Source organism: Panthera uncia (genome assembly GCF_023721935.1).
Source record: "Panthera uncia isolate 11264 chromosome A1 unlocalized genomic scaffold, Puncia_PCG_1.0 HiC_scaffold_17, whole genome shotgun sequence".
NCBI lineage: Eukaryota > Metazoa > Chordata > Mammalia > Carnivora > Felidae > Panthera > Panthera uncia.
Genome location: NW_026057577.1, coordinates 33,852,662 through 33,879,371, shown reverse-complemented (window position 1 = coordinate 33,879,371; position 26,710 = coordinate 33,852,662). Strand labels below are relative to the sequence as shown.

Genomic DNA, 26,710 nt, shown 5'->3' with positions numbered 1-26,710 from the left:
GCCGCCGCCGCCGCCTCACACACTCGGGGAGCGGGAGCGCGGCGCGGACACGAAGCCGCCGGGGCTGCTGTGCCCAGAGCCAGCCGGAGCCGGAGCCTGAACCGCAGCGCCAGCCCGAGCCGTGCCGAGCCGCAGCCCGGGCCGGGGCCGGTGGCGGCTCATGGACAGCAGGGCCGGCGGCCGGCGGTGCCCCGAGGCGGGTAAGGATCCGGTGGCGGTGGAGGCAGCGGCGGCTCCCGGCCAGGAGCGGCCATAGCCGGCGGGAGCTGAGGGAGGGGCGCTCAGCGGAGCGAGGCCACGGGGGCCCAGGCTGTGCTCAGCGCGCTGGGGCTGAGGTGGGGGCGGCTGGGAGCTTGGGCTGGGGGTTACGGCCGGGGCACCCTGGCCTCCAAAGTCCGCGGCGAGGAGCGGAGCGAGAAGAGGGGGTGCTGAACCGGACCTTTGCCTCGGCGTCCCGCACCCCTGCGCGTTTGGACCCGCGGGGAATAAGGCGACTCTAGGAGCGCGCCGAACGGAGGTGGTTGGGGGAAGCGCGCAGCCCCCAGTTTGAGGGGGGGGCTCCCCGAGGACGAAGCAACCAAGGACCCTAATACACAACGCACACACACACTTGTTGGGCGACCAGCTCGGATCACTTAGGTGCTTCAAGCTCCCCGCGGGCAACCAGAGGGCCAGACCACGGACATATGTACACGCATACATACATCCGTACATATGTGCACACAGACATACCTCCCGCACACCAGCGCCCACTGGGGCACCGTCACTAGCACATAATCCGCTTCAGCGTCTGCACGCTCGGCAGCACGGACACACAACCCTTGGCCACAACAGAGCGACAGAACATAACCGGGTGTGACATTCGGCGACATGGACACACAAACACAATCCCGTGCCCTCATGTACGAGTGTCACAGCCACAGTTCGCCAAATGAACACTCAAAACCTAGCCTCTCACATACATATTCCTTTAAGGAACACACCCTACCATAAAATATGTTACGCACTCCTTGGCCAGAACATAGATAACACAACACACGTCTCGCTTGCCCCCCTCCACTGCACCCACATAAACACACAAGCCTAGTGTCTCAGCACACGCCTTGACGGCACACACCCTAACACAGAAAGTAGAACCTACAGCGGCGCCTCACGGGCACAAACACAGAATCTACTGCTTCACACATCTTAACACTGGGTGTCACACACACCTTACACCAACAGTGTCACATTACACCTGCAGCCCATACACACAAATACACACTCAGTCCCTCTCCCTCCGAGGCCAGATTCCGTCCTGGGAAGCCGCTGGGCGGTCCGGCGAGCCCCCAGCGCCCCTTCATCTTAATCACGACATTGTTATTGTAAATATCAGCACAGCGGGAACCCTGGGGGCTGGCTGGACCGGCTTCCCTGCCTGCGTCTCCCCCACCCCCACTCCGCGGCCAGCCCTGGCCGGGTATTCCCGGAACAGGCTGGACTGGCAGGCCGCGCCACCCCGGCTCCCTTGGGCTTCAGGGCCCCAGGTCCCTTTGCAGAGGGTGCAAGCCTGCGGCGGTATTTGCGACCCTCTTCGGGCCTTTTAGCTGCGTTCTGCGAGCCACCTGGGTACCGAGCACACCTGGGTCCCGCACACCTGTGTCCCTCTCACACCTGGACGCCCCCTCCGCCGGGTGCCGGCTACAGGCCAGAGTCGTGTGAGCGGGCAAGGCCCTGCGGCCCGAAGGGAGATCGCTGCACGCGCTGGAGCAAAACTGGTAGGCGAGACGGACTCAGCTACCCTCGGGAGCCAGACTTCTGGCCTCAGTTTCCCCAGCAGTGACTGACGACTGTTTCTTCTAGCTGGAAGTATTCGGTGAGGCGTTGAGGTCTGTGAGGATTGAGTGCGGGGCAAAGACCCCTTTCTGCTAGCCTTGAGAGGGTCCTTTTCTGGAGAATGTCCCCACCCGGCTTGGCTCGCCACGCTTTGTGATTCCGGCGCCGGCTCGCTCCCCGCCCCCTCCCGGCGCCCGCTGCTCGGCTCCCGCCGGCGCCCGCTTGCTGGGGACCCTAGGCAGAGGGCCGAGACGCGGAGGAGGAGGGATTCCCCGCGGCGGCCGCTGGGGCCGGGGGCGCAAGGGGCCCGCTAGCCGAGGCACGTTCTCACCGCTCCCCCCTCCCCCGCCTCGCCTTGAGCTCCCGGAGGCCCTGCGTCGCTGGGATGGGGGTGGGGCCGCCTGAGTCCGAGGATGGTGGAGGAACAGCCGTTCCCCACCACCACACGACTGCGTCCTCTGGGAGGAGATGCCCACGCTCTGGGTGTGTGCGGGGAGCGCCCGCTGACCACGGAGGTGTAGACAGGGGGTTGCCCCGGCGATGGAGTCCAGGACACCTTGCCGGAAGACGCTAGGGGCCTTCCATTACCTGCTCTGGGCCAACCTCCCGTAGCTGCCAGGAAAGAGGTCGCCCCGAAGGTGTTTGTGACATCCTAGAGGTGGGGGCTAGTTTCTTGACGTAGAGGTCTAGGAGGATTGAAATCTGTAATTACAAGTAGCCCAGGGCGTGGGGTGGAATGGGGGAGAGGGATGAGAAGGGCCTCCAGGGATGGCCTAGGGGTAGTGTAGTAGAGGAGCAGATCTGGTTGCAGTTCTAGCAGCGTGTTTCCCCTCTCTCCTCCGACCCAATTCAGTAAGTGACTTCATCTGGAAGAGGGTGTCTTGCTGGTCTGGTATCTTCCTAGCAGAGGGGCTGATGCTGCTGTGGCTACTCGGTCAGGGGATCTGGGCTAGATAGAAATAGTGAGCTTACTGCTGGGAGGAGAGGGGTGGAAGCACCAGGAGAAGGCCTGCGGGGGCGGGGGGTGGGGGTGGGGGGTCGGGAGGGGGATGGGGAGGAGATGGAGAAGGCTCTTCTGATATGGGGTGAGGGCTACCCCTACCTTGAGCAAGGATAGCTGGTGCTGCAGAGTGAGATTCTTTCAACGATGTATTGAGCACCTGCTATCCACCAGGGCCCATGGTGGGTGGTGAGGATGCAATACAGTGGTAAGATACACATCAACCTTGTCTTCATAGGTCTGCTCAACTGGCAGGGGATGGGTGCATTTATTTACTGAACCAGTGAGCACCTACTGTGTGCCTGATGCTGGAAATAAAATGCTATATGTATGTATATATATCTGTCCTTTACAACGTAATAGATCTCAATGCCACAGATCTCATTTAATTCTCCCAGATACCTTCCAAGGGGCAGAATTTATTATTTCCATTCCACAATATGGAGTAGGTTCAGAAAGGTGAAGTCACCTGGCCAAGGTCATATAGCTAGGAAGTAAGTGGTGGAGCAAGGGTTTGAGCCCAACAATCTGACTCAAGAATGCAGGTGCCTGGAAGCCCTGCAGAGGCTAATAGAGGGTTGTGAAAGAGAAGGGAGAGGAGCTGAGGGCTGTGCACTTGTTCACTGTGGGAAGTCTCTGAACAGCTCCACCCCACACAGCCCTGCTTGTTTACCCTACTCTCCCAGAGGTTGGCTTTGTCCTTTGTGGTTTTTGTTTGTTTGTTGTTGTTTTTTTTTTTTTTTTTTTTTGCCCCCGGTGGTAGTGGCTGTTGTGTAACAGTGCAGGGGTAAGAAGGGTGGGGGTCAGAGCTGACCTGGTCCCAGTGACGGCTGCCTCTAAGTGTTTTAGCATTCATCAGAAAGTGGACCATGGTCCCTGAGGTGGACTGAAACTGAAGGTTCCAGGTGAACCTTCACTGCTATTCTCCTCCCTCCCCAGATGTTGACACAGATGGCGTTTTCCTTGGCCTTCCCTGGACTCTGCCCCCTCATACCTTATTGCACTCCTCAGGCCTGAGAAGAATGAATCACTGTGTATGCTGCAACTCTGCTTCTCAGGGTGCCTATGTCACGGGGCAGAGGTGGGGACACCCTTGCCAGGAAGGCAGCCAGTGCCTGGGCAAGGGCAGATAAGATGCTAATCACTTCAAAAGCTGCCGCCTGGGACTAATGACTCCCAATAACCAACCACCTGAGCAAAGTTCAGGGATGCTGGGGGCCAGGGTTAGGGCTGCCTCACTGCTGGTCCTGGTTCCTCTGACTCCTGCATCCCTAGGATGGCATGTGCCCTGTGGTCGGGTGGGGGGGGAGGCCTGGGAGGCTTGGGGTTCAGTCCTTGAACCCCAAGCCCTCTCTTTCTTTCCAGGCAAGTTGGTAGCCCGGAGTGGGGAGAGGGAGGGAGGGAGGAGATGCTACATAGCAAACACATTCTAGCCTCTGTGACCTTTGTTGATTTTCTTTCCCCCCCCAGACTCTGGGCCTTGAAGAGACATTCTTATTTCCCACGTCCTGACTCTTCACTTACTACTTTTGTGACCTGAGACAGTTCCTTATTCTTTCTGAGCCTCAATTTTATCATCTGTACCATGGGGAGCTGGGTAATAATAAAGTACCCGTTTCAGAGGGTGGGGAGGATCAGATGAGATAATGTATGCAAATGGAGTAAAATCTCAGGGAGTGTTAACTGGGATGATAATGATAGTGATGACAGTGATGATGATGGTAAAGGCGACTGTAGAATTTGCACTTCTTTCTTAACTCCAGGGACCTAGTGTTTCCTGATATTGTACCCTGCTGTCTGGGGTGGGGGGTTCTCTAGGTCCCTCCCCCTAGAATCAGAATTCCTGGGGTGGGGGCATCATTTTAAAGCAACTTTCCAGGCACTTCATGGGCCTTAAAGCTTCTTCAACTCTGGCCCTCACTGTGTGTAGACACACCCCCAAACCTATGTTCCCCTAAATTCCTACTTCCTAAAAACACCTTCTTCCCCATACCTTCCTGGCCTTGGATATTCCTCTGTGGCTCTCTTTCCAACTCAGAAGTTGTATACCACAGTCCTTTCCTGACTCTTCTGCTGGATGGAGGTAAGGGATCTCCTAAGGGTGACAGTGTGAATGAGTGAGAGAGAAAAAAATGTGTGTGTGTGTGGCGGGGTAGGGGGTGGTTACTGTGTTTGAGCTGCCTGGGACGCCTGAGGGGTTAGAACTGTGTATTGTGACCCTGAGAGGGGGAAGGAAGGGCTTAGCCTGTAGCTATTGGAGCCGCTACAAATCAAAATCACCCTGACTCTGTCAGACCACAGACCTCTGAATTTATAGCCAAAATGTGTGAGCATTCACTTTTTCTTGGAAAAATATGCACCGTGGTTTCATAAAATTCATAAAGGGGGCTATGATCTAAAAAGGTTAAGAATCCCTGTTCTGAAGAGAGTGAGTGGAGGCAAGCAGTCACTGCCTTATTTCTCCTCTGTGTCAGGTTTTGGGTAATTCCCATATAACCCCCACCCTCCCAAGATTTATGCATAGAATTGGTGTGCAAGAGGATTCCATCATGTGTGTGTGTGTGTGTGTGTGTGTGTGTGTGTGTGTGCTGTTCCCCTCCCACCCCCATGGGGGGACAGAGGGTCAGATACCCAGCAGGGAGTGAGGTTCTTTGGTGAGAGTCCATTGGAGGTGTGATTGGGTTGGAGCTTGAAAGTAAGATGAGCCTTGTGCTAGGTCCATTCAGGTAGAGGGGAAGTGATGGGAGGATGGTTCCACATGGGGCATTAGATAAATTCCTCCTTCCTTTACAGAGATTAAGATTGCAACTCAGAACAAGCACACACACTAATCTGATAGCAGCCTCACACACTCTGAGCACCTTACTGCCAAGGAGTGACGGTGGGAGCTGGTGTGGTTCGGGAAGGCTATGTGAAGGAAGTCAAGTGTTTGACTTGTGTAGGGAATCTGCGTTCAGTGAACATTTGCTAAGAGTCTACTGTGGACCTAAACAGAGAGGGATTAAATTTGACCCTGGTAGGTTCTCAATGGAGTAAGGGAATTGGGTAAGGAAATAAGCAGTAACCACCCAGAAAGTGCCAGGATAGGCTAAGCCTGGGAGCTAAAATAGTCACCCTAGGCCTCTTTCTGAGTGCCTGCTGTGTCCTGGGTCCAGAGCAGCATCCTGAAGATGTAGGAGCAAACAAAGCAGAGCCTCTCCTGCTGTATGCTCAGTCTTGTAGGAAAGACATTTGACAAATTACTTCCCAAAGAGCCACATAACTACAATTGTAGGTGCTTTGAGGGAGCATTTGTTGACTATTTACTGTGTGCTAGGCATTTAGCCCACAAAATTTCAAACTCCCTAGATAATAGGTAGTATTATTCCCATTTTACAGATAAGGAAACTGAAGCTCTAAATCATTTCCTCCTGCTCAGCAGCCAGGAAATGGGCAGTTAGGGTTCACCTCAGACTGTCTGATGTCTTCTTCATCCCGCAGCCTTACATGTGCCAAATGATTACAACCAAACAAGATTGACAAATAGTCATTGAGGTAGAACTGTTGTGAGCTCCACGGTAGCAGACTGAGTCTATCTTGTATGCTGTTGTGTTCCAGTGCCTGGGACAGAGCCTGGCACATTTTAAGTCACAATAAACATTTGTTGAATGCATGGTGCCCAGCATTGTGAAGGTGCGTGGGTTGGGGCAGGGAGATGAATGTAGGGAGCCTGGCCCTACCTTCAGGAAGTTTGGCGTTTGCCTGGAGAGCCAGAGAACGCAGGAATAGGTGCACAGTACTGGGGTTGAACAACACAGGCAGGAGGGCGGTGTCCCAGAGAGCTCAGTGATTCATTGCCACAGGATTGGAGCAGACAATAATGGCTCTGAGTTGGAGAAAGGAGAGGTCACCATGGGCTGGAGAGGCCTGGGAAGGCTTCTTGGGGGACCAGAGTCTGCCTTTGGTGGGATAGGTGCCATCTAAGACAAGGCTGGGTAGGATTTCCAGGTGGGAGGCAGGTACTTCAGGTGCAAATGGGGAGGTGGGAAAAGGAGAGTGACCCTGAGCCCTCTGCAGGAAATGCTTGACTTTGGATTTATTAATAGAGGAGCTGGCCATGGCCATGGCCTCCTAGAGGAAGAAGGGGTCAAGACTGGGACAGTAGTAGGTCTGGCTGGGGTCTGCAAACGCATAGCCTCAAAGCTGGAAGAGATGGGCAGAAGTGAGTTATTGGGGTGATGGGAGTGCAGCTTGTGGTTGGCTGTGACACACAGGGCTCCAATTGGAAGGACCTGGGGGCTGGCATGGAGAAGCATGTCTGAGATGCGACTGGACCAGTTAAGGGGGGAGGGGCAAGGTATGAAATAGGGGCCAGATGTCTGTGAGGAGAGGGGTCAAATAGGAGCCAGATGTTTACTGAGAGACTCTACATAGGGCCTGGAGGGGAGTGGTCAGGGAGAGGCTGGTGGTGTGGTTGGCAGTTCTGTCCCAGTTAGACCTGCTGGGCTCGCAGTTGCTAAAGACAGGCCAGGGCAGCTCCCGATGCCACTTCCAGGGCTAGTCAGCCCTGACCACAGTCCTGACCCCAGTGTTAACCTCTACACTGTTCTTCCACACACCTGTCGGTGTCTAGTCTGCCCGCAGTGGAAGCAGGGGAGGGAGGGAGGAGCTGGAGTCCTGGGAACTGGCCAGCGCAGCATGTGTCTGAGGGGAGGTGGGTGGCTAACTCCTTCTCTTCAACTCCAGCCATCTCCAAGCCTTGATAGGTACCTAGTTTCAACTGCCCCCCCCCCATGCGGGTGAAAGCATTGGGCACTGTAGGTGATTATTGTCAGAAATGAATCATTTGAGGGTGCCTTGGTGGCTCAGTCAGTTGAGCGTCCGACTCTGGCTCAGGTCATGATCTCACGGTTTGTGGGATCAAGACTGGAGTGGGGCTTTGCTGACAGTGTGGAGCCTGCTTCGGATTCCGTGTCTCCCCCTCTGCCCCTACCCTGCTTGCGCTCGCTCTCTCTCTCTCTCTCAGTAAGTAAATAAACATTAAAAAAAAAAGGCATTTGACATGTCACATCTCATACACATATATTGACTGGCATCTCAGAAGGGAGAGAAATGAGAGGTCCTTCCCACTCTCTCCAGCCATCCTGAGTGGCCCTCCTTGTGGGGTCTGGGGAATGTAAGGGGTGCCCATGTCTCTTTCCTACCATGTATGTGGGGGGTTGCTTAAGGCCTTCCCCTTCCACTTGCTGTCTCTCTGTATCTCAGTATCAGGGTGATGGGAGTAATTACCATGGGTGACTAAGGCAGGATGCTGGTGAGAAGGAGGTGTTGGGCAAAGCACAGAATAGAGAGCAGTGAGGAGGGAGTGTCAGGAGGGTCAGGGCGTTCCATGGGCGGGAGCTGCTCTAGACTTGTTCCAGGCCCCTTACCTGCTCCTCCAGCTGGGGCAGACACTGCTGCTACACCCAGCTGTGGGTGAAACTCAGGGTTCCGGGTTTTGGAATCAGGGTTCTGGGCTGGAGCTGAGCTCTCCTCATGGGCTAGTGTATAGGTGGCAGAGGGAGAGTCAGGGGCTGGCTTGGGTTCCTCCTCCCAGCTGACCTCCTGTTTTGCCTCTTCCCCTTGCAGCCCTCCTGATTCTAGAGCCTGCCAGGATGGGGCCTCTGAGGCCTAGCCCAGGCCCTGGGGGGCAACGGTTGCTGCTGCCTCCCTTGTTACTGACACTGCTGCTTCTGCTGGCCGCGTCCCCAGGCCATGCCACTCGGGTGGTATACAAGGTGCTGGAGGAACAGCCACCCAACACCCTCATTGGGAGCCTCGCAGCTGACTACGGTTTTCCAGATATGGGCCACCTGTACAAACTAGAGGTAGGCGCCCCGTACCTGCGGGTGGATGGCAAGACGGGAGACATCTTCACCACGGAGACCTCTATCGACCGCGAGGGGCTCCGTGAATGCCAGAACCAGCTCCCTGGTGAGCCCTGCATCCTGGAGTTTGAGGTGTCTATTACAGACCTCGTGCAGAATGGCAGTCCCCGGCTGTTAGAGGGCCAGATAGAGGTACAGGACATCAATGACAACACGCCCAACTTCGCCTCGCCAGTCATCACGTTACCCATCCCTGAGAACACCAACATCGGCTCACTCTTCCCCATCCCGGTGGCTTCTGACCGTGATGCTGGCCCCAACGGTGTGGCGTCCTATGAGCTGCAGGCCGGGCCCGAGGCCCAGGAGCTATTTGGGCTTCAGGTGGCAGAGGACCAGGAGGGGAAGCAGCCACAGCTCATCGTGATGGGCAACCTGGACCGGGAGCGCTGGGATTCCTATGACCTCACCATCAAGGTGCAGGATGGTGGCAGCCCCCCACGTGCCAGCAGTGCCCTGCTTCGAGTCACTGTGCTTGACACCAATGACAACGCCCCCAAGTTCGAGCGGCCCTCCTATGAGGCTGAGCTGTCTGAGAACAGCCCCATAGGCCACTCAGTCATCCAGGTGAGAGGCCCCTCCATCTAACTGTTAGGGTTCCCACCTTTAGAAATGGGAGCCCAACCCAGCCTGATGAATGTTCCCTTTACTTAAGGGGAAACTGCCAGGGTACTGTGGTAAGAGCTTTTTTCCCCAGCCCCAGTGAGATCTTCCTATAAGCCCCACCCTACCCCAGCAGGTGATATGGTTTTCCTCTATCAAACTACTTAGAGTGACATAGCATAGCACAGATAGCATATGAACAGCAATCCCCCCCCACCCATTCCCAAGGCCGACTCAAGTTGGAGAAACCTCTGAGAAGTGAAATCCCCTCCCAAGTCAAAAGATATTCTCCTCCCCAGCTGAGTGAGCCAAGTTGGAACAAGAACAGTCTCTCCAGAGATGAGAATATCTTCCCAACCAATGGCCCTTTAGCCACATGAGATTCTCCTGAAACTAGAGGACAGAGCCTTACTTTGCCTCTCCCTGACAGTCGAATGAGATTATTTTAGCCAAGTGAGTCCTCACAGTTCTAGAAAACTGCAGTCAGATGTCTGTCTGTACACCAGCTTCCTTCCCTGGTACAGGGTGCTCTTGAGTATGGGATGCTTGGTACAATGGGGGGTCGGTTGCTTCTACTGAAGTTCTCAGCACCCCTCTCCATGGGAACTGCCCCAGGGGCTTGGGCAGCTTGGTGGAGCCAGGGCCTGGGAGGGAGCAAAGAAAGCGTCCCTGCAGACAGGTGGGCGTATCTCCTGCTGTCATCTCAGCCCTGGCCTCCTGCCAGCCCCAGCTCCTTTCTCCTTCCCCCTGGGCTGAAGCTGTCTGTCTTTGAAGTGAGGGAGCTGAGGAGGGCACAGCCTGCCCTGTATACCGTTACCATCCTGGGAAACCCTTCATTCTGTATCCTTAAACTGAAGCAGAGCATGGGAAGGAGTTTCAGTCCTGTCCTTTTTTTTTTAAGAGGCTGGTGGACTTGAACGTGTAGAAGAGAGACTGAGGAAGAATAGGGAGACAGACCATCAGAGATGGTGAATAATAACAGCCTGGGTGCCAGGCAGTGTTCCGAACACATTATGTGTATTATGTCATTTAATCCTTACAGTACAAGGTAAGCATTATCCCCATTTCACTGATGGGAAACCGAGCCCATAGAGATTTGGAAACTCACCTGATCTCACCCAGCTGATGTGTTCACATCCCACCCTGACCCCATCCAGCAGTCTGGCTTCAAAGCCTATGCATGTAACAGCTTAGATCCCCTTCCAGTGGGCTGAAGCAAGAGAGCAGGGCAGAGATGGGGCTAGAGGAAGGGCAGAAAAGAGAGGATGGGAAAGGACAAGCAGTGGGAAAGAGGCAGGAAGAACTCAAAAAGGCGGGGAGGGAAACAGAGACAGGAGTGAAGAGTCATCCAGACAAAGGGAGGTAAGATGGCAAGACAGGTAGATAAGAAGCAGGGTGACCAGTCTGGAGACAGGGAGAGGTGGAAATCATAATGAAAAGGTAGGGGACAGATAGACCGGGGACAGGGCGGTTGGCGAGAAGAAACAGGTTGGCTCTCACAGGGGTTAGCAAATACCAGGGTAGCTAGGAAGCCCTGCCCAGGTGTCTCCACTGTTGAAAGAGTGCTGGTTCCCAGCCAGAAGGAGAGGAGACTAGCAGTGGTTTGAGGGCCCATCAGATGTGGTGTCCAGCACTGTGTTAGCACAAATTTTCTGAGATGGACAGGTGGATGGACAAAAAGAGGGATGAATGTTGGGGTGCGTGGGTGGCTCAGTCGGTTAAGCATTTGACTCTTGAATTCGGCTCAGGTCATAATCCCAGGGTCATGGGATTGAGCCCTGCGTTGGACTTTGCATTGGGCATGGAGCCTGCTTACAACTCTCTCTCTCTCTTTTTCTCTTTTTCTTTCTCTTCTTCTGTCCCTCTCCCCAGTTCATGCTCTCTCTCTCTAAAACAAAGCAAAACAAAACAAAAAAGAGGGATAGATGCTATTTAGGGAGCTTTTGCCACGTGCCAGGCAGTGTTAGGCAGTTTTAGAAGTATTATCTCACTTAATTCTCACCACAACCCCGTGAGATAGGTTCTATTATTATCCCCATTTTATACATTTTGTAGACTGAGGCTTGAGGAGGTTGAGTAATTGGCCCAAGGTCACATAGTTAGTTGGAAAGTGGTGGAGCTGGGATTTGAACCCAGGCCTCGTCCGCTGTGCTTCTCAGAGACTCTGCCAAGTTATACCTGTCTGTTTATCCCCAACACCCACATCCTACTGCCATCACATTCTGTCTGTCTGTGACGTAATTCGAACCCTCTGTTTCTCCCTGACCAGTGGTACCTCATAGCCATTCCCACCAGGTTCCTGTTGCCCCATCACCACCCATATTTGTAGAGTTGGGCCAAGTATGCGTCGGCATTGGCGTGGGAGGGCGTGCCCACTGCAAAGGGACAGACAGTTCATTGTTTGGTGCTGGGATCCCAGCCCGCTGCCAGCAAGCTCTGTGGCCTGCACCAACCCCTCCCTGTCGGCCGCAGCAGCTCGGCCGCCCAGATTCCTCAAGTTGGTGCCTAGCCAGGGCCAGGCAGGAGGGAAGAAGCTGCTGAAACAGGTTTCCCCGGTTTGAGAGAGCAGTGGCCTGGCAGGCTCACTCTGACCCATATCCCCACCTGGCTCCTTTCAAAAGAAATCCCCTCACCTGTGGCCTCCAGGTGGGGCATGTGGGGCTCTACTCGTGTGCAAATACACAAGCGCACAAACACGTACCTTCTCACACGATAACAAATAACCCCAGTCTTGTAACACATGTGTGTGCATGCGTGCATGTTATACACATATGTCATGCATACATGCCATTTCCACTACTCACACCTTTCCAGCTCTCTAGAAGGATTGAAGGCCAGTTTAACTGGCTGGAAGGGCTGCCCCAGTTGCTAGCTGGATCCTCATCCCCATATTTGGGCACACTGGAACAGGAATGGTAAGCAGAGTTGAATTATGCCCCATCCCATCTCTACTAGTTGCTTGTAGCGCTGCTGAGGATTTGCAGGCTGCGTCTGTGCTCCTCTGGGAAATAGATCAGTGATACCTGCCACAATGTCAGGGTTGGGAAAAGGGCAGTATAGGTGCTGCTTTTGGAAATGGTGCCACGTTCAATGAATTCTATCTGCTGTGCTCATTGGAAAGGCAGCACACGTGTCCCTGACTTTGCTATCCCCAGACTAACTCATTCCTGTTTTCCTCTTCTCCCCTGCCCTGAAGGTGAAAGCCAATGACTCGGACCAAGGTGCCAATGCGGAGATTGACTACACATTCCACCAGGCGCCTGAAGTGGTGAAGCGTCTTCTGCGACTGGACAGGAACACTGGACTTATTACTGTGCAGGGCCCCGTGGATCGTGAAGATGTAAGTACCCTGCGCTTCTCAGTGCTCGCCAAGGACCGAGGCACCAACCCCAAGAGTGCCCGCGCCCAAGTGGTGGTGACTGTGAAGGACATGAACGACAATGCCCCCACCATTGAGATCCGGGGCATAGGGTTGGTGACCCATCAAGACGGGATGGCGAACATCTCAGAAGATGTGGCAGAGGAGACAGCTGTAGCCCTGGTACAGGTATCTGACCGAGATGAGGGAGAGAATGCAGCTGTCACCTGTGTGGTGGCAGGTGACGTGCCCTTCCAGCTACGCCAGGCCAGTGAGACTGGAAGTGACAGCAAAAAGAAGTACTTCCTGCAGACCACCACCCCGCTCGACTACGAGAAGGTCAAGGACTACACCATAGAGATTGTGGCCGTGGACTCTGGCAATCCCCCACTCTCTAGTACCAACTCCCTCAAGGTACAGGTGGTAGATGTCAATGACAATGCACCTGTCTTCACCCAGAGCGTCACTGAGGTTGCCTTCCCAGAAAACAACAAGCCAGGTGAAGTGGTCACCGAAGTCACTGCCAGTGATGCTGACTCGGGTTCTAATGCTGAGCTGGTTTACTCTCTGGAGCCTGAGCCAGCCGCCAAGGGCCTCTTCACCATCTCACCTGAGACTGGAGAGATACGGGTGAAGACATCCCTTGATCGGGAACAGCGGGACAGTTATGAGTTAAAGGTGGTGGCAGCCGACCGGGGCAGCCCGAGCCTGCAGGGCACAGCCACCGTCCTCGTCAACGTGCTGGACTGCAATGACAATGACCCCAAGTTTATGCTGAGTGGCTACAACTTCTCAGTGATGGAGAACATGCCGGCACTGAGTCCAGTGGGCATGGTGACCGTCATTGATGGGGATAAGGGGGAGAATGCCCGGGTACAGCTCACAGTGGAGCAGGACAATGGTGACTTTGTTATTCAGAATGGCACGGGCACCATTCTCTCCAGCCTGAGCTTTGATCGGGAACAGCAAAGCACCTATACATTCCAGCTGAAGGCGGTGGATGGCGGTGTCCCACCTCGCTCAGCTTATGTTGGTGTCACCATCAACGTGCTGGACGAGAATGACAATGCGCCTTTTATCACTGCCCCTTCCAACACCTCCCACCGGCTGTTGACCCCCCAGACACGTCTTGGTGAGACGGTCAGCCAGGTGACAGCTGAGGACATTGACTCTGGTGTCAATGCTGAGTTGACCTATAGCATTGCTGGTGGCAACCCTTACGGACTCTTCCAGATCGGGTCACATTCAGGTGCCATCACCCTCGAGAAGGAGATTGAGCGGCGCCACCACGGGCTGCACCGCCTAGTGGTAAAGGTCAGTGACCGTGGCAAGCCCCCACGCTATGGCACAGCCTTGGTCCACCTTTATGTCAACGAGACCCTGGCCAACCGCACCCTGCTAGAGACCCTGCTGGGCCACAGCCTGGACACGCCACTGGACATCGACATTGCTGGGGATCCGGAATACGAGCGCTCCAAGCAGCGTGGCAACATCCTCTTTGGTGTGGTGGCTGGTGTTGTGGCTGTGGCCTTGCTCATTGCCCTGGCAGTGCTTGTGCGCTACTGCCGGCAGCGGGAAGCCAAGAGTGGCTACCAGGCCGGAAAGAAGGAGACCAAGGACCTGTATGCCCCCAAGCCCAGCAGCAAAGCCTCCAAGGGAAACAAAAGCAAGGGCAAGAAGAGCAAGTCCCCAAAGCCTGTGAAGCCAGTGGAAGATGAGGACGAGGCCGGGCTGCAGAAATCCCTCAAGTTCAACCTGATGAGCGACGCCCCTGGGGACAGCCCCCGCATCCACCTGCCCCTCAACTATCCACCGGGCAGCCCTGACCTGGGCCGCCACTACCGCTCTAACTCCCCACTGCCTTCCATCCAGCTGCAGCCCCAGTCACCCTCGGCCTCCAAGAAGCACCAGGTGGTGCAGGACCTGCCACCCGCAAACACATTCGTGGGCACAGGTGACACCACGTCCACAGGCTCTGAGCAGTACTCCGACTACAGCTACCGCACCAACCCCCCCAAATACCCCAGCAAGCAGGTAGGCCAGCCCTTGCGGCTCAGCACACCCCGGCCCCTACCCCACCCCTATCATGGGGCCATCTGGACTGAGGTATGGGAGTGACAGAGCAGGTGTATCAGACCTGTGTGCTCACCAGCCCGTAGGGGCCGACCCGAGCCAGTGGTGGGAGGTGGGACCAAAGATCTGGGGATGCTGGGGCCTTGGTGATGACACTGCTGCCTCACCCAGGCTCAGAGCATTAGGCTTAGTGAAAATTGAGGGAGGGTGTGCTCTGTGGCATCCTCCTCCTTGCCCCCGCCCCACTGGGAGAAGCCTGTGATTGTCAAATCCCGAGACACTAGACCCCACCTGGTCTAGCTGGTGGGGGCTGATGGGTGGGTGAGCAGAGGGGTTTGAGGGCAGAAGGTGTGGGAGGGAAGTGAAGAAGTTTATTCCAAACCTGGGTCTCTAGCTGAGACCTGCCATTGGTGCTTCTCTAGAAGGGAAACAGGGAGACCAGGGGTCCTAGGGGGTAACTGAGTAGGGACTCTGTCAGGGAAGGGGGCCTCCCTATTTGTGCCTTCTAGGTGTGCTGTGTCAGCCTCCTCCCCACCCCAGGCTCCTGTGGCTGGGCCCCAGCTCCCCTTCCCCAGACCCAAACACTTACCTCTGACAATAAAGTTCTCTATTTTTGGAGTTTTGGTTTCTTATTTTCCCGGAACTGAGAGAAGGAGTGAGAGAGACTGGAAACAGCCCTTTGTCCTTAGGTTTCCCCAATTTCCCCATCCCTTCTCTTTGCCCCTTCCCACTTCCTAGACCTGTGTTCAACCCCAACCCTATCTTAATTTACTGTCATCCCATCTACCCCCACGTCTGACAGCGTGTCCCCTCATCCCATGTTTGTGAAGCCTTCTCCCTAGGAATGACGTCCTGCGCCAAGAAAGGGCAGCTGCACCCAAGTGAAATGCACCCAAGTCCTGCCCTTTGTCCATTGGCTGAGAGTTGACCCTTCCAATCTGCTCACATTGAGCAGTCCCTGACAGAGCTCAGGCCAGAGCACCGGGTGAGGGAGGAGTACAGCGAGGAGTACTGCCTGCCCTTGATTATACCAGCCACCTTCCTCCAGGGCACGGTCTCCCCAAGTCCCTTTCCCAGCTGTTTCATCCCAACAGCACTCAATTCCCAACAATTACTGGGCCCTGCCCTGCATGTTCTCACCACGATCGCCAGCCTGGGCTACTGGGAGGGAGGGCCCAGGGAGACGGGAGGGAATCCTGAGGTTCTTTGGATTTGGCCTGCTCTGTATCCCCACTCTTAGGGTGCTCCCTTCTGACTGAGGCTGAGGTATCCTAATCCTACCTCTCCTCCCTTCCCTTCCTTCAGCTCCTTGCTCTGGCCACCCCTGGGCTGCTGGCTCTCACTCACTCTCTCTCTCTCCATCTCTCACTTCTTGCTCTCCTGGGTCTGCCCTGTCTCTGGCTGTGCCCAAGGGGAACAGGGGCTAAAGCCTGGGTGAGGGGCCTCAGGTCCTGGGAGAGTCTCTGAGGCCAGAGGCGACGCGTCTCCATGGTGACTGAAGAGCCTTGAGACACTCCCAGGAGGTTCAAGGCGCCAGCTCTCTACCCTGATTCTGTCCACAAACTCCCCAATGCCCTGGGCGTACCCCCAAAGTAAAAACTCCTGGGGGCTTTGGAGGAGTGGGGCATGGGCAAGTGAAATCTAGTTTCATGTCATTTCACTTGGACAAATAAGCATCTCTAGGGGGACCTCCAGCAACTCCTGACCAACCATTCTTTCTCTTTTGTTCCCATGCTTGCTGCTGCCAGGTGCATCTTTCTCTTTTCCCTTTAGCTTCTTCATCTCTTTTTATTTCCCAACAGCTGAGGGATTATCCCTTACTCAGCTGCAACCCAACACATCCATGGAGCCACATTGCACATCTCCCAACATTCAGACACAACCAAACCACAACACCATGGTTGCCACTGAAACACCTAGGCCAAGTTCCTACTGTGTGGTCAGCATAGTACTAGACCCTGAAGGGAAATGGTCGTATTTGTATGACACATGCAAGGGAAAAGATAAGGCAACTGAGAATCTTAAATGTCGAGTGGGACATAGTAAAGCTTTTTCCAAGTTGTTCCACTATAACTTCTGCAACTAGATGCTTCCTTTTTTTCCTTTTTTTTTTTTTTTTTTTACCTTATACTAGGTACAATGTACCCTACTCAGCACTTTATGTGAATTAGCTCATTCAGTGCTCATAAGTCTTTGTGACATAAGTCATTATGATGCTCATTTTCCAGAAGTGAAAACTAGTTAGCGATGGAGTCAGAATTCAAACGGAAAGCATCAGGAAATCTGACTTCCAGAGTCTGCTCTTATCCATAATACTATACAAAAGGGGTCCTGTGATTAAGTTCGTTTGGGGAGTAAGAGATGCACTATCACATTAACCTATTAAAGGCTCTGCCAATCCTGTGAGAATTGGGGGGAGCCTGTTACACTTTGTATAACTCTGGGTTTTCCCAATTTATTTGACCATAGTGCCCCCTCCCTTTCTTTGAGGAACGCAGTATAACACCTGCAGAGGACAAGGGAGTGGGCTCCTGGAAGGAAAATGTCAAACTTGAGCCAGCTCTTCAGTGATGAGCAGGAGCTGGGCAGGAGGTTCAACCAAGGGAACCAGCTCCTGAGGCAGCAGTGAGCATGGCCAACTTGGGGACAGGGAGAGGGCAGGAAGGGGAATATTCTGGTTGGCATGAAGGCTATAGAAGAGAGCTGAGAGAGGAGATGGGAAGAACTGTAGGTTGTAGGTGACACAGATGCCATGCCAGAAGTTCCTGAACAGGAAATGGGAGCCCCTGAAAAAGCTCATGAGTTTTGGATGAACTGAGTTTTAGAAAGTCCAGTGGAACGTATGGTGGATATAAAGGGGGTAAAGGTGAAGGTACAAGACTGAAACTCTAAGGTCTGGACTAAAATGGTGGCAGTGGGGACAATGAATGGATGGATTTGGCTAAACTTAGGGAGAAACAACCTGTAGGGCTCACAGGATGACTGGATATAGGGTAGGGAGGGGGAATGAGTAGGACACCTACCAGGATTCCCAGGTAAACATTTTCCTTCTGTGTCTGGGTGATAGGACAGTGATGAAGTTGTTGCCCATGCATAAGCTGGTGAAAGAAAAAGAAGAATTTGGTTTCAGATTTGTTGAATCTGAAGGACCAGTAGGGACGGCCAATGGGAAATACCCAGCAAATGTCTAGAACTTCAGGACTGGAGTCAGAGAGATTTGGGATCTAGGCTTTTTAAGATTTGATAGTGATAAGAATTACAGGGAATGTTTAGGGTTGAGTATGATCCAACCCTTCATTTTACAGAAAAAAAATCCAAGGCAAAAGAGACCAAGGGGCATGCCTAGTAGGCAAGTCTGAAGCTTTGGATTACCAAATGTATAGGTTCTTTGGGGAGGGAGAGTTACTGGCTGTCATCTTGGAGAAAACTGGAAGGAGAAGCACCTGACAACCAGATGTCCCTGTGCCTCACAGACCCCCTCCTGGAGACTGTTCACTTCAACACCAGGTGGACGATGCTCCTTTACAACATCCCAGCCCCAAATGTCCAGGTCCATTTTGGGGACCTCGTCTGTCATCACCCAGACCATTCGGTGTTTTGGATAACAACATGGATCCCAAGAAGGGTTGCCTATTCCTGAAGACGAGGTGGGAGCCAAGATGGGAAGGTAGTTCTGGGCTGCCTTCCCAAAAGCTTCAGGGCTCCTTGTCCTGACAGCTCCCGTCACCACCCCAACTGCCTTGGATGGGATGGAGATTGTTATGGTATCAGGAGGGTGGGTCTGCAAACTCAGGACCCCTTCCTCTGGCCTTGTTGATAAGTTCCTATTGAGGGCTTTAGAATAAAGACAAAGCACCAGCGAAATCTTAGAGGATTGGAGGGAGCCTGGAGACTCAGCCCAAGGAGAGCCCTGGCCTGAGCTACTCCCACCCCTGGCTTCCAGGGACCCTGGGTCTACACCCTCCACAACTCCTGATTTCTAGTTGGCAGGAAAATCAGTGGCAGTCCCAGGTGGGTGTTTGGGTGACTGGTTGGTGGTGCCAAGTGCCAAGCTGACGTTGCCAGGTTCCTGGGATGATCATTAACCTGTGGCAGGCAGACAGGGCTGCCTGGAGCCACCTGTCACGGTTCCACTGCCCCTATCCCAACCCCCAGTCCAAGCTTCTAAGTCCAGGCTCCACCAAGCCACAACCCCTCCCAGAAGCTCCTTCCCATTTCCTAGAAGGAGAATCCATCTGAGGCCCGCCTTCCTAATTCCTGATGGATGCCAGGCCCATCCCCCTATGCCCAGGTCCTCCTGGGCCCTACCCTCTACAGTTAATACTGTTTTCCTGATCTGGAGGATGGAGGAGTTTCCATTGTTCTGCTTCCCCACCCCCAAGGGGCCCTGGTTTGTTATCAGGCTCCCCTTCCTTCTTCCCTCCCACCTTTTTCCATTCCCAGGCCTCTCTAGAGGGGGATGAAGTGGGGACAAGGGGCTTGAGTGGGAGGGGACGCAGGAGGGAATCCTGAGGCAGCCGGCAGCATCACACAGCAGGGGTAGGAACAGAGGATCAGAAAGACCTTGCGATCTCATTTGGATGGAGGCAATGGGAAGTTACAGAGCAATGAGACAGGTGAGGAGCTGAAGTTCGGGGATGCTATTTGGAAATTAGGGAACTGTTCTGGTATCGGTGAGCTGTTTTGGAACAAAGAGTTCATACTGCTTTAAGGAAGCTGTTCTAGAAATCGGAAGCTTGCTCATGTTTGAAGGCTATGCTGGAATTAGGGGAGTTGGCTGGTATTGTGCTATTCTGGTGTGGGCTGTTCTAGAATTAACGGCTGTGGCAATACTGGGAAGCTGTGCGGTGGTGAGTGGTTGTACTGGATTAGGCTTATTGTGGTGGCCTGGGGGCTCTAACAACACCGGGGCCTATGCTGTGTTGGGACTTTCAGTGTGGCCTTGGCTATCCTGGGAGCTGTCCTACAATTAAGGGGAAGTCCTTGACTGGCATCTGTGCTTTCTTGGGGGCTCTGCTGTTGCTAGGGGGGCTGGGCCTCCTCTCGGGTGCTGCTGAGGCCTGGGGGACCGGAAGCTCTGGGGCAGGCCTGGCAGGGGCTGGGGTTCGTGGTGGTGGTGGGCCCCCTGGGGCCAGCCTGCCTGCCACTAGTGACACTCCTTGTCCCCGCAGTTACCTCACCGCCGCGTCACATTCTCCGCCACCAGTCAGGCCCAGGAGCTGCAGGACCCGTCCCAGCACAGTTACTATGACAGTGGCCTGGAGGAGTCTGAGACGCCGTCCAGCAAGTCGTCCTCGGGACCCCGACTCGGCCCCCTGGCCCTGCCCGAGGACCACTACGAGCGCACGACGCCCGATGGCAGCATAGGAGAGATGGAGCACCCTGAGAACGGTGAGGAGCACCAGCATGGTCAGGGCGCCCCGGGAGTGGGCAGGAGCTGAGAATGGTGACCGGAGTTTAAACATACCTTCCATTTATTGAGCTCCTGCTGTGTGTTCAGCAGTAATCGCGGTGCTGAGTGCTTTCAGCCATATACCCATTTAATCTTCACAACTTCTCTCTGATCTGAGAACTTTATTGTTCTCTTTATAATGGAGTAACGGTGAGCTCAGAGAGGTTGAGTCACTTGCCCAAAGTAATACGCAGGAAGTGACAGAGCTGGGAGGGATTCAAACCCAGGCTTCTCTGACTCCTAAGACCTTGCATTCAGTACCACATTATACTGACTTCCTGGGAACAGGGACCAGGAGAACGGTGGCCAGAGGGCTCAGGTGGTGGTGAGGGAAACTTGGGGGAACCTCGAGGTAATGAGGGTCCATTAATGGGGTCAGAGGGCCTTGAGAAAGGGGAGGGGACCCTGGATGCTATGAGGAGCTCAGAAAAGGGTATGATGATCCCCTGAGAGGAGGAGCCGGAGAGGGTTTAGCTGAGGAAAGGGAGCGGGGAGGTGTGGGGAGGGGAAAGGCTTGTCTGGGAGGGGTTTGAAGGGTGATGGCAGAAGGGATGTCTGGGCCAGAGCAGAGGTCAGTGTGGGGATAGATGTTGGGTGTGCTGTCAAAATGCGTGTGTCTGTGTAGTGCGTATTGCATGTGTGTGTGTCTGAAGGCATCCATGGTAGCTTGTGGAGGGGGAGACTGAATAAGCTTCCCCTTAGGAATGAAAGACTCTCCACCTTATAGCTGTCTTTGGGTCTTGCCCCCTCCCTCCGTCCAAACTACCCCCCCCAAAAACGATGAAAAGTTCCACTCCCCAGCTCTCAGGAACAGGGCACTTGTCTGACATCCCAGGCCCTAGGTCTCAGAGGGCCCTCCATCCCACTATGCCCCTCCATGCTCTATCTCATGCCCATCTCGTCCTTTTTGTGCCCGCGCAGAGCCGGCTGGCCGGAGCAGGCCCTGAGGCGGAGTGCCAGGTATGTGGGAGCTGCTCTGGGGTCTGGGGTCTGTGGGACTTGGCCCAGCACCCAGCTCCGCCCACCCAGTGCCCATGCTCTGCTCTGTGCCAAGTTGGGTCTCCCAACTCTGCCCTGAGAGGAAGAGCCTTGGTGCTTTGAGGGTTAACAACAGAGCTGTCCCCTCCTCACCTTGCACTGGCAGGAGGCCAAGCCAGGGTGGGTGGTACCAAGGGAGCCCCTGCCCCAGGCAGTGCTGCTCAGTCATGTCCCTGAGGGAGGGTCACCGCCTGGTACCGTCCCTGAGCAAGGGCGGGACAGGGGCAACTGTGACAGGAAGTGCTCATGGCCCAGCCGTTCCCATGGAGACCCTGCTGCCCAGCAACCACACCGGCTACTGATGTCAGGCGGCCAACTCCTGTTCCCGTGGGTGTTCTGGGCAGGGAGCCGGAGCTAGGCCAGGGGTGGTGGTTGGCATAGGGGGCTGGAGTGAGGTGGGGAGGGGTTGCATGAGTGTGCTTGTGAGTACCTGGGTGTGTGCTTCTATGTGAACTGTCCACACAGAAGCTCATCCCCTCTCCCTGGTTTTAAAGAAGGGCCTTGCTATGCTGTGGAAGGGGGGGGGGGGGTTCCAGGACAGCTGGGAGCATGGTGAGTTTGAGGGGGTTCAGAAGGTATGTGCCCACCTTCGTCTGAGGATTCAGATGCCCAGTGTAGATCTGTGTGTCCATGCCTATCTGAGGATAGGGGTGTGTGTGTGTGTGTGTGTGTGTGTGTGTGTGTGAGAGAGAGAGAGAGAGAGAGACAGACAGACAGACAGACAGACAGAGATATTGTGCCTTTAAATGAGGATGGGGGTTTCACACTCCTAAGGGTAGATTTGCTCGTTTAAGCCGGTCTGGAGATAGACAGATGATGGGGTGTGTAGATGGGTTCTGTGTTTATGCACCTGTCTGAGGGCAGATTTGGTGGGCGTGTTGATAGGAGAGCTGGGGGGTGGCTGAGGATGGAGGAACGCATCTATTTAAGGATAGATTGTATGAGAAAGAGAGAGAGAAGAGCATGCGGTGGATGGTGGGAGGGTGTGTGTCTATTTGCAGGTGTGTGTACCTGTGAACTCAGTGGGCAAAGAGGGCGCGCACCCTGTTCTGAGGCAGGGTGTGGGCACCTGTGGGAAGCCACGGAGTGGAGCTTTGTGAGGTTTCTTTGCCTGAAGACTGTCCTCCCCACTGTCTCCTGCAGACCTGCGCCCTTTGCCTGATGTCGCCATGACAGGCACATGTACCCAGGAGTGCAGCGAGTTTGGCCACTCCGACACGTGCTGGATGCCTGGCCAGTCGTCTCCCAGCCGCCGGACCAAGAGCAGCGCCCTCAAACTCTCCACCTTCGTGCCTTACCAGGACCGAGGAGGGCAGGAGCCTGTGGGCGCCGGCAGCCCCAGCCCCCCGGAAGACCGGAACACCAAAACGGCCCCCGTGCGCCTCCTGCCCTCCTACAGTGCCTTCTCCCACAGTAGCCATGATTCCTGCAAGGACTCGGCCACCTTGGAGGAAATCCCCCTGACCCAGACCTCGGACTTCCCACCTGCAGCCACACCGGCATCTGCCCAGACAGCCAAGCGTGAGATCTACCTGTGAGCCCCCTTCTGGCCTGTGGCCATGCCCCTCCCCCAGCCACCGGCCAGCTCCCAGATGGGCCCATTCCAGGGCCCTGCTCCTGACCCCTCCAGCGTGGACTTCCTGGCCAGGGCCCTACTTGGGGGTGAGTACTGGTCTCATGACCACGCAGGCCCTTCCCCCATGCAGGGTCCAGGTCCTTTCTCCTCACTTCATCCCCCAGCCCCTGGGAGCCCTTCTTCCCCTTTATGGGGCTCCCCCCAGCTGGTGCCCAAGAGGGCTCCTCTACAATGTCTAGGCTCCCTTCTCTCAACTTCCAGGGAGCACCCCCTCACTTCGGGCAGATGGTGGAGTCAAGGGTGGGCAACACACTTTTAACTCATTGTTTCTCGCATGGCCGACTAGGGTGGAGACAGGATGTCCCCATTCCGGCCCTGCTTCAGGGCTGAACTGGGGAGCCCCTCTCCCTGGGAACTCCCAGAGGAAACTCTTGACCCCCAGGGGCTCCCTGAAGGGCTTTTGTTACCAAAGGTGGGGTGGGGAGGGGGGGGGGAGTGGGGCGGAGGCCTTGTCTTCCTATACTGCTCCTGGGCTGGCCCACCTGCCTGCCACATGCCCATGCCTGATCCCATCTGGGCACCCCCCTTCCCTACTGGTCATGCAGCGTCTGTATATAAGGACCTTGGAATGATGTCCCCATTTCTGCCTGATTTGCAACTTTTCTTGTTGATGTTGTGTTGTCTTGGGGGACCCCTCGGAGGGGGGGCTGCCCTGTGCCCCCTCCTCCCTGCCGCAGTGCCCCCCACCCCAGGCCTCTACTGTTCCATGTTGTAAATACCCCTGGGGCCGTAGTGGGATGGGGATGCAGGCCAGGGAAACAGTGGGTGGGTGGGGGTGGGAATGGGGGTAACATTCGCCTATCAGCAGAGCTGGGCTTTTATTTAATTTTTTTTAAAAATACAAATCTCTATTTTTTTGGAACTGTTGCGCTGTGCCCTGGGGGGGGGGGGATCCCTGCTCAGGCTGGCCCCCCCACATCCAGATGAGCATCACAGAGGGGCCCTGAGGCTGTGGGGGGCAGCTGGACAGGGGTGGGATGACTGTGCCTCTGGCCTGGTTGGGTGAGTTGGGAGCAGGAAGGTTTGCTCAAGGGGTGGCTGGTCGCTGCCCCCAGCAGGGGGAACCTGCACCCTGCCCCCTCCCTGCCCCCCCAACCCCCAGCCCCTGCCATGACTGACCCGTCAGCCTGTAAAACCACCATTGCCTTGATCTCAGGGGGTGGGAAGGGCTGCCTCAGGGCACCCTGGGCTCCAGGCCCCCTTCTTCCAGTTGGGCTTCCCTTTGCCAGGGTCAGGGGTCCCATGGGGGAGGGGGTGGGGAGATTGGGGGGCAGAGAAGCCCAGTCAGCCATGATGAGGTGGGATTCCTTTCTGCACCTCAGGGGGCCAGGGTGTGAGGGGCATCCTGCAGAGCCCCCATCTCCCACTGTGGCCATCTCAAAGCCTCAGTCCCTCTCCCTTCCAGAAACCCCCACTGCCTTGGCCCATACCTCTCCAGCTCCCCAGGGGCCCAGGCTGGGAGGCTGGAGACTCAGGGTATGGCCTTTGCTTGACTTAGTCTAAGCTTGGGGGGCAGCCCAAGGGTGGGAGGGGGTGGTTACAGGCTGCTGGGTCGTCTGGTGCCTTTGGGAGCTGTGCTGCTGGGGTCTTGACTCCTGTAACCCCAGAGACCCCATCTCCACCTTAGAAAAGCCAGGGGCCTGAAGAATCACCCTATTCTCTGCTCCTTGCCCCTAACTTGGCTTGGGGTAACAGTGCTGGGAAGGAGAGCATTGTTAGGCTGGTGGCCTCAGCATACACAGCCCTTCTATTGAGGGAAGAGGGTAGAGTGGGCTGGGGTGGCAGCAACCAGGTCTGGGGGTTGGCCAAAGGCTCCTTTCCCTGGGGGAGGCCCAGAAGTGGGCTGGGGGCTTATTAAAGAGACAGCTCCCTTCCCCTGCACAAACAGGGCAGGTGCAATAGTGGTGGAGTTGGTAACATGAGGTGCCCAGCTGGTGGGGCAGTAGCCTCAAGGGCTGTCCTGGGTCCTGGAGGTCAGGATTCTGGCAAGAAGATTGTATGAGGCCCATTTGCTTGGTGGAGAGGGTGGTCCAGACAGGAGGCATTCCTGGAGTCAGTGGACTCCCCTGGAAGCCCCTGGTGGCCTGGGCACCTTGCCCTGGTCTTGGAGACCCCTGAGCACTGAGTGGAAGGGCAGAGGAGCATTTTGCACAATGGAAAAGCCAGAAGGAAGGGGGTAGCCCAGATGGCTGGGAGGGCTGAGAAGCACAGAGGGGGAGCCCTTCCCACAGGCCAAGGCAGAGTCCTGGCCCCCTGGTTGGGGTCAGGGTGCTGAGTCTTTCACCGCCTGGGCACTCGAGAGGTGAAACCAAAGGTGGGCAGGGGATGGGTGACAGCACTGGGGATCACCCCCATTGGTCCTAGGTCTGTGAAACCCTTCCCCAATGCCTTGTGTCGCGTACAGTTTTATGTACAAATAGGCGACATTTGGCCAGAGGAGACCCCCTCAAACCCAGCCTGACCCAGTCAGTGTCTTCCTAGAGGGGACCTAGTTGGTCCCCAACCCCCTACTTCAGAGCATGTCTCTTGGTAGGGGGAGGGTATATGGGACCTCTCCTGGGGTCCCTGAAGCGTGTCTCACATCCCTGGGGGAGGGTCTCTGGGGCATCTCTCACCTCTGGGGGCTCCCTAGGCCCTATCTCTCCCTTTGGGAGTCTCTGGAGGGACATGTATTCCCTCTGGGGACCATGGGAGCATGTCTCCCCCCTACCCAGGCTCTCTGGGGAGCCTGTTTTCCTCCCAGGGTTCCTGGGAGTACTTAAGGCATGTCAGTCTTGGGCCATCTCTCTTCCCAGGGAAGGGGGCTATCTCTGCAGCATGTCTGGGAAGGGATGTTTCCGGCCCTCCCTGTATCTCTCCTCTGGGGGGTGTCTCTGACCTGCAGCACTTTGGGAAGAGACTGGGCAGCTCTGAGCTGTCTTTTCTCCTGGAGGCTCTGGGATACCTCTCTCTCCTGAGGACCCGGCCTCTGGAGCCATTTCTTCCCTGGGTGTGGGCTGTCTCCTGGTGTTGGAGGGCTTTTGTTGGCCATGAGAAAGTCTCTTAGGGGGCGTCTCCATGCGGGACTTCTCTGGGAGGGGGGACTGTGTCTCGCCCATGGGGTTCCCGGGCGGGTGTGTCTGCCCGTGGGGAGAGGGAGACTGTGTCTCCTCGGGTTATCTGAGTGGGGAGGGGGGCCGTGTCTCTCTCGTGTGTTGGGGGGTGGGGTTCGGGGAGGGGGGTTTTGGGCTCATCGGGTGCCCACACTGGGGTCGTGTTTCTCTTGGTTCGTGCCACTTCCCACCGCCTCGCTCCTCCCGGGAAGGGCCCCCGCCCCGCCCTCACTCGCCTCCCATCCCTGGCGCTGCGAGCACAATCCCGTTGATTTGTAATGATTTCTGTCTCTTTCTGTCTTTCTCTTTCTCTGACCCCCCCCTCCCCCGCCGCGAGCATGCGCAGGCACCGCCCCTACCCTCTCCGGTTCGGTTCGTTTCCGGTTTGTTTGCTGAGCTGTCAATGGAAGACCCGTGTAATTATTCCCGAGCTTTACAATAAAAGTGTGAAAACCGGACCCCACCTCGCTTCTTCCGGGCCCTCAGGCCCGCGTCCCGGGAAGACTGGGGGCTAAGACTGGGTTAGAGGCCTTTGAGGGGGCCAGGAGACGCGGCCGAAAGGAGGGACGGAGACCCATTGAGATCAATCGGTGCCACTCTGGAATGGGGGCCAAAAGGACGCAGATTGAGGACAGACATCTACTCTGTGCTTGTCAAAGTGGCCCCTCCCCCAACCAATCCGCTGGCCCAACCCGCTCCAGGCAATCCCAGCCCCGCCGCGAGCTAAGGTGCGGGCTAGG

The 26,710-nt window shown here is 55.7% G+C and overlaps 1 protein-coding gene across 1 annotated transcript; it reads left to right on the top strand.

Annotated features, from left to right (window-relative positions):
* On the top strand, positions 1–25,944 carry PCDH1 (protocadherin 1). Its single transcript, XM_049648485.1, has 5 exons — positions 1–200; positions 8,423–9,285; positions 12,518–14,713; positions 19,924–20,143; positions 22,386–25,944. The coding sequence occupies exons 1-5, from the start codon at positions 161–163 to the stop codon at positions 22,778–22,780; spliced, it is 3,714 nt and encodes a 1,237-aa protein (XP_049504442.1). The 5' UTR covers positions 1–160; the 3' UTR covers positions 22,781–25,944.
* Positions 25,945–26,710: the final 766 nt, after the last annotated feature.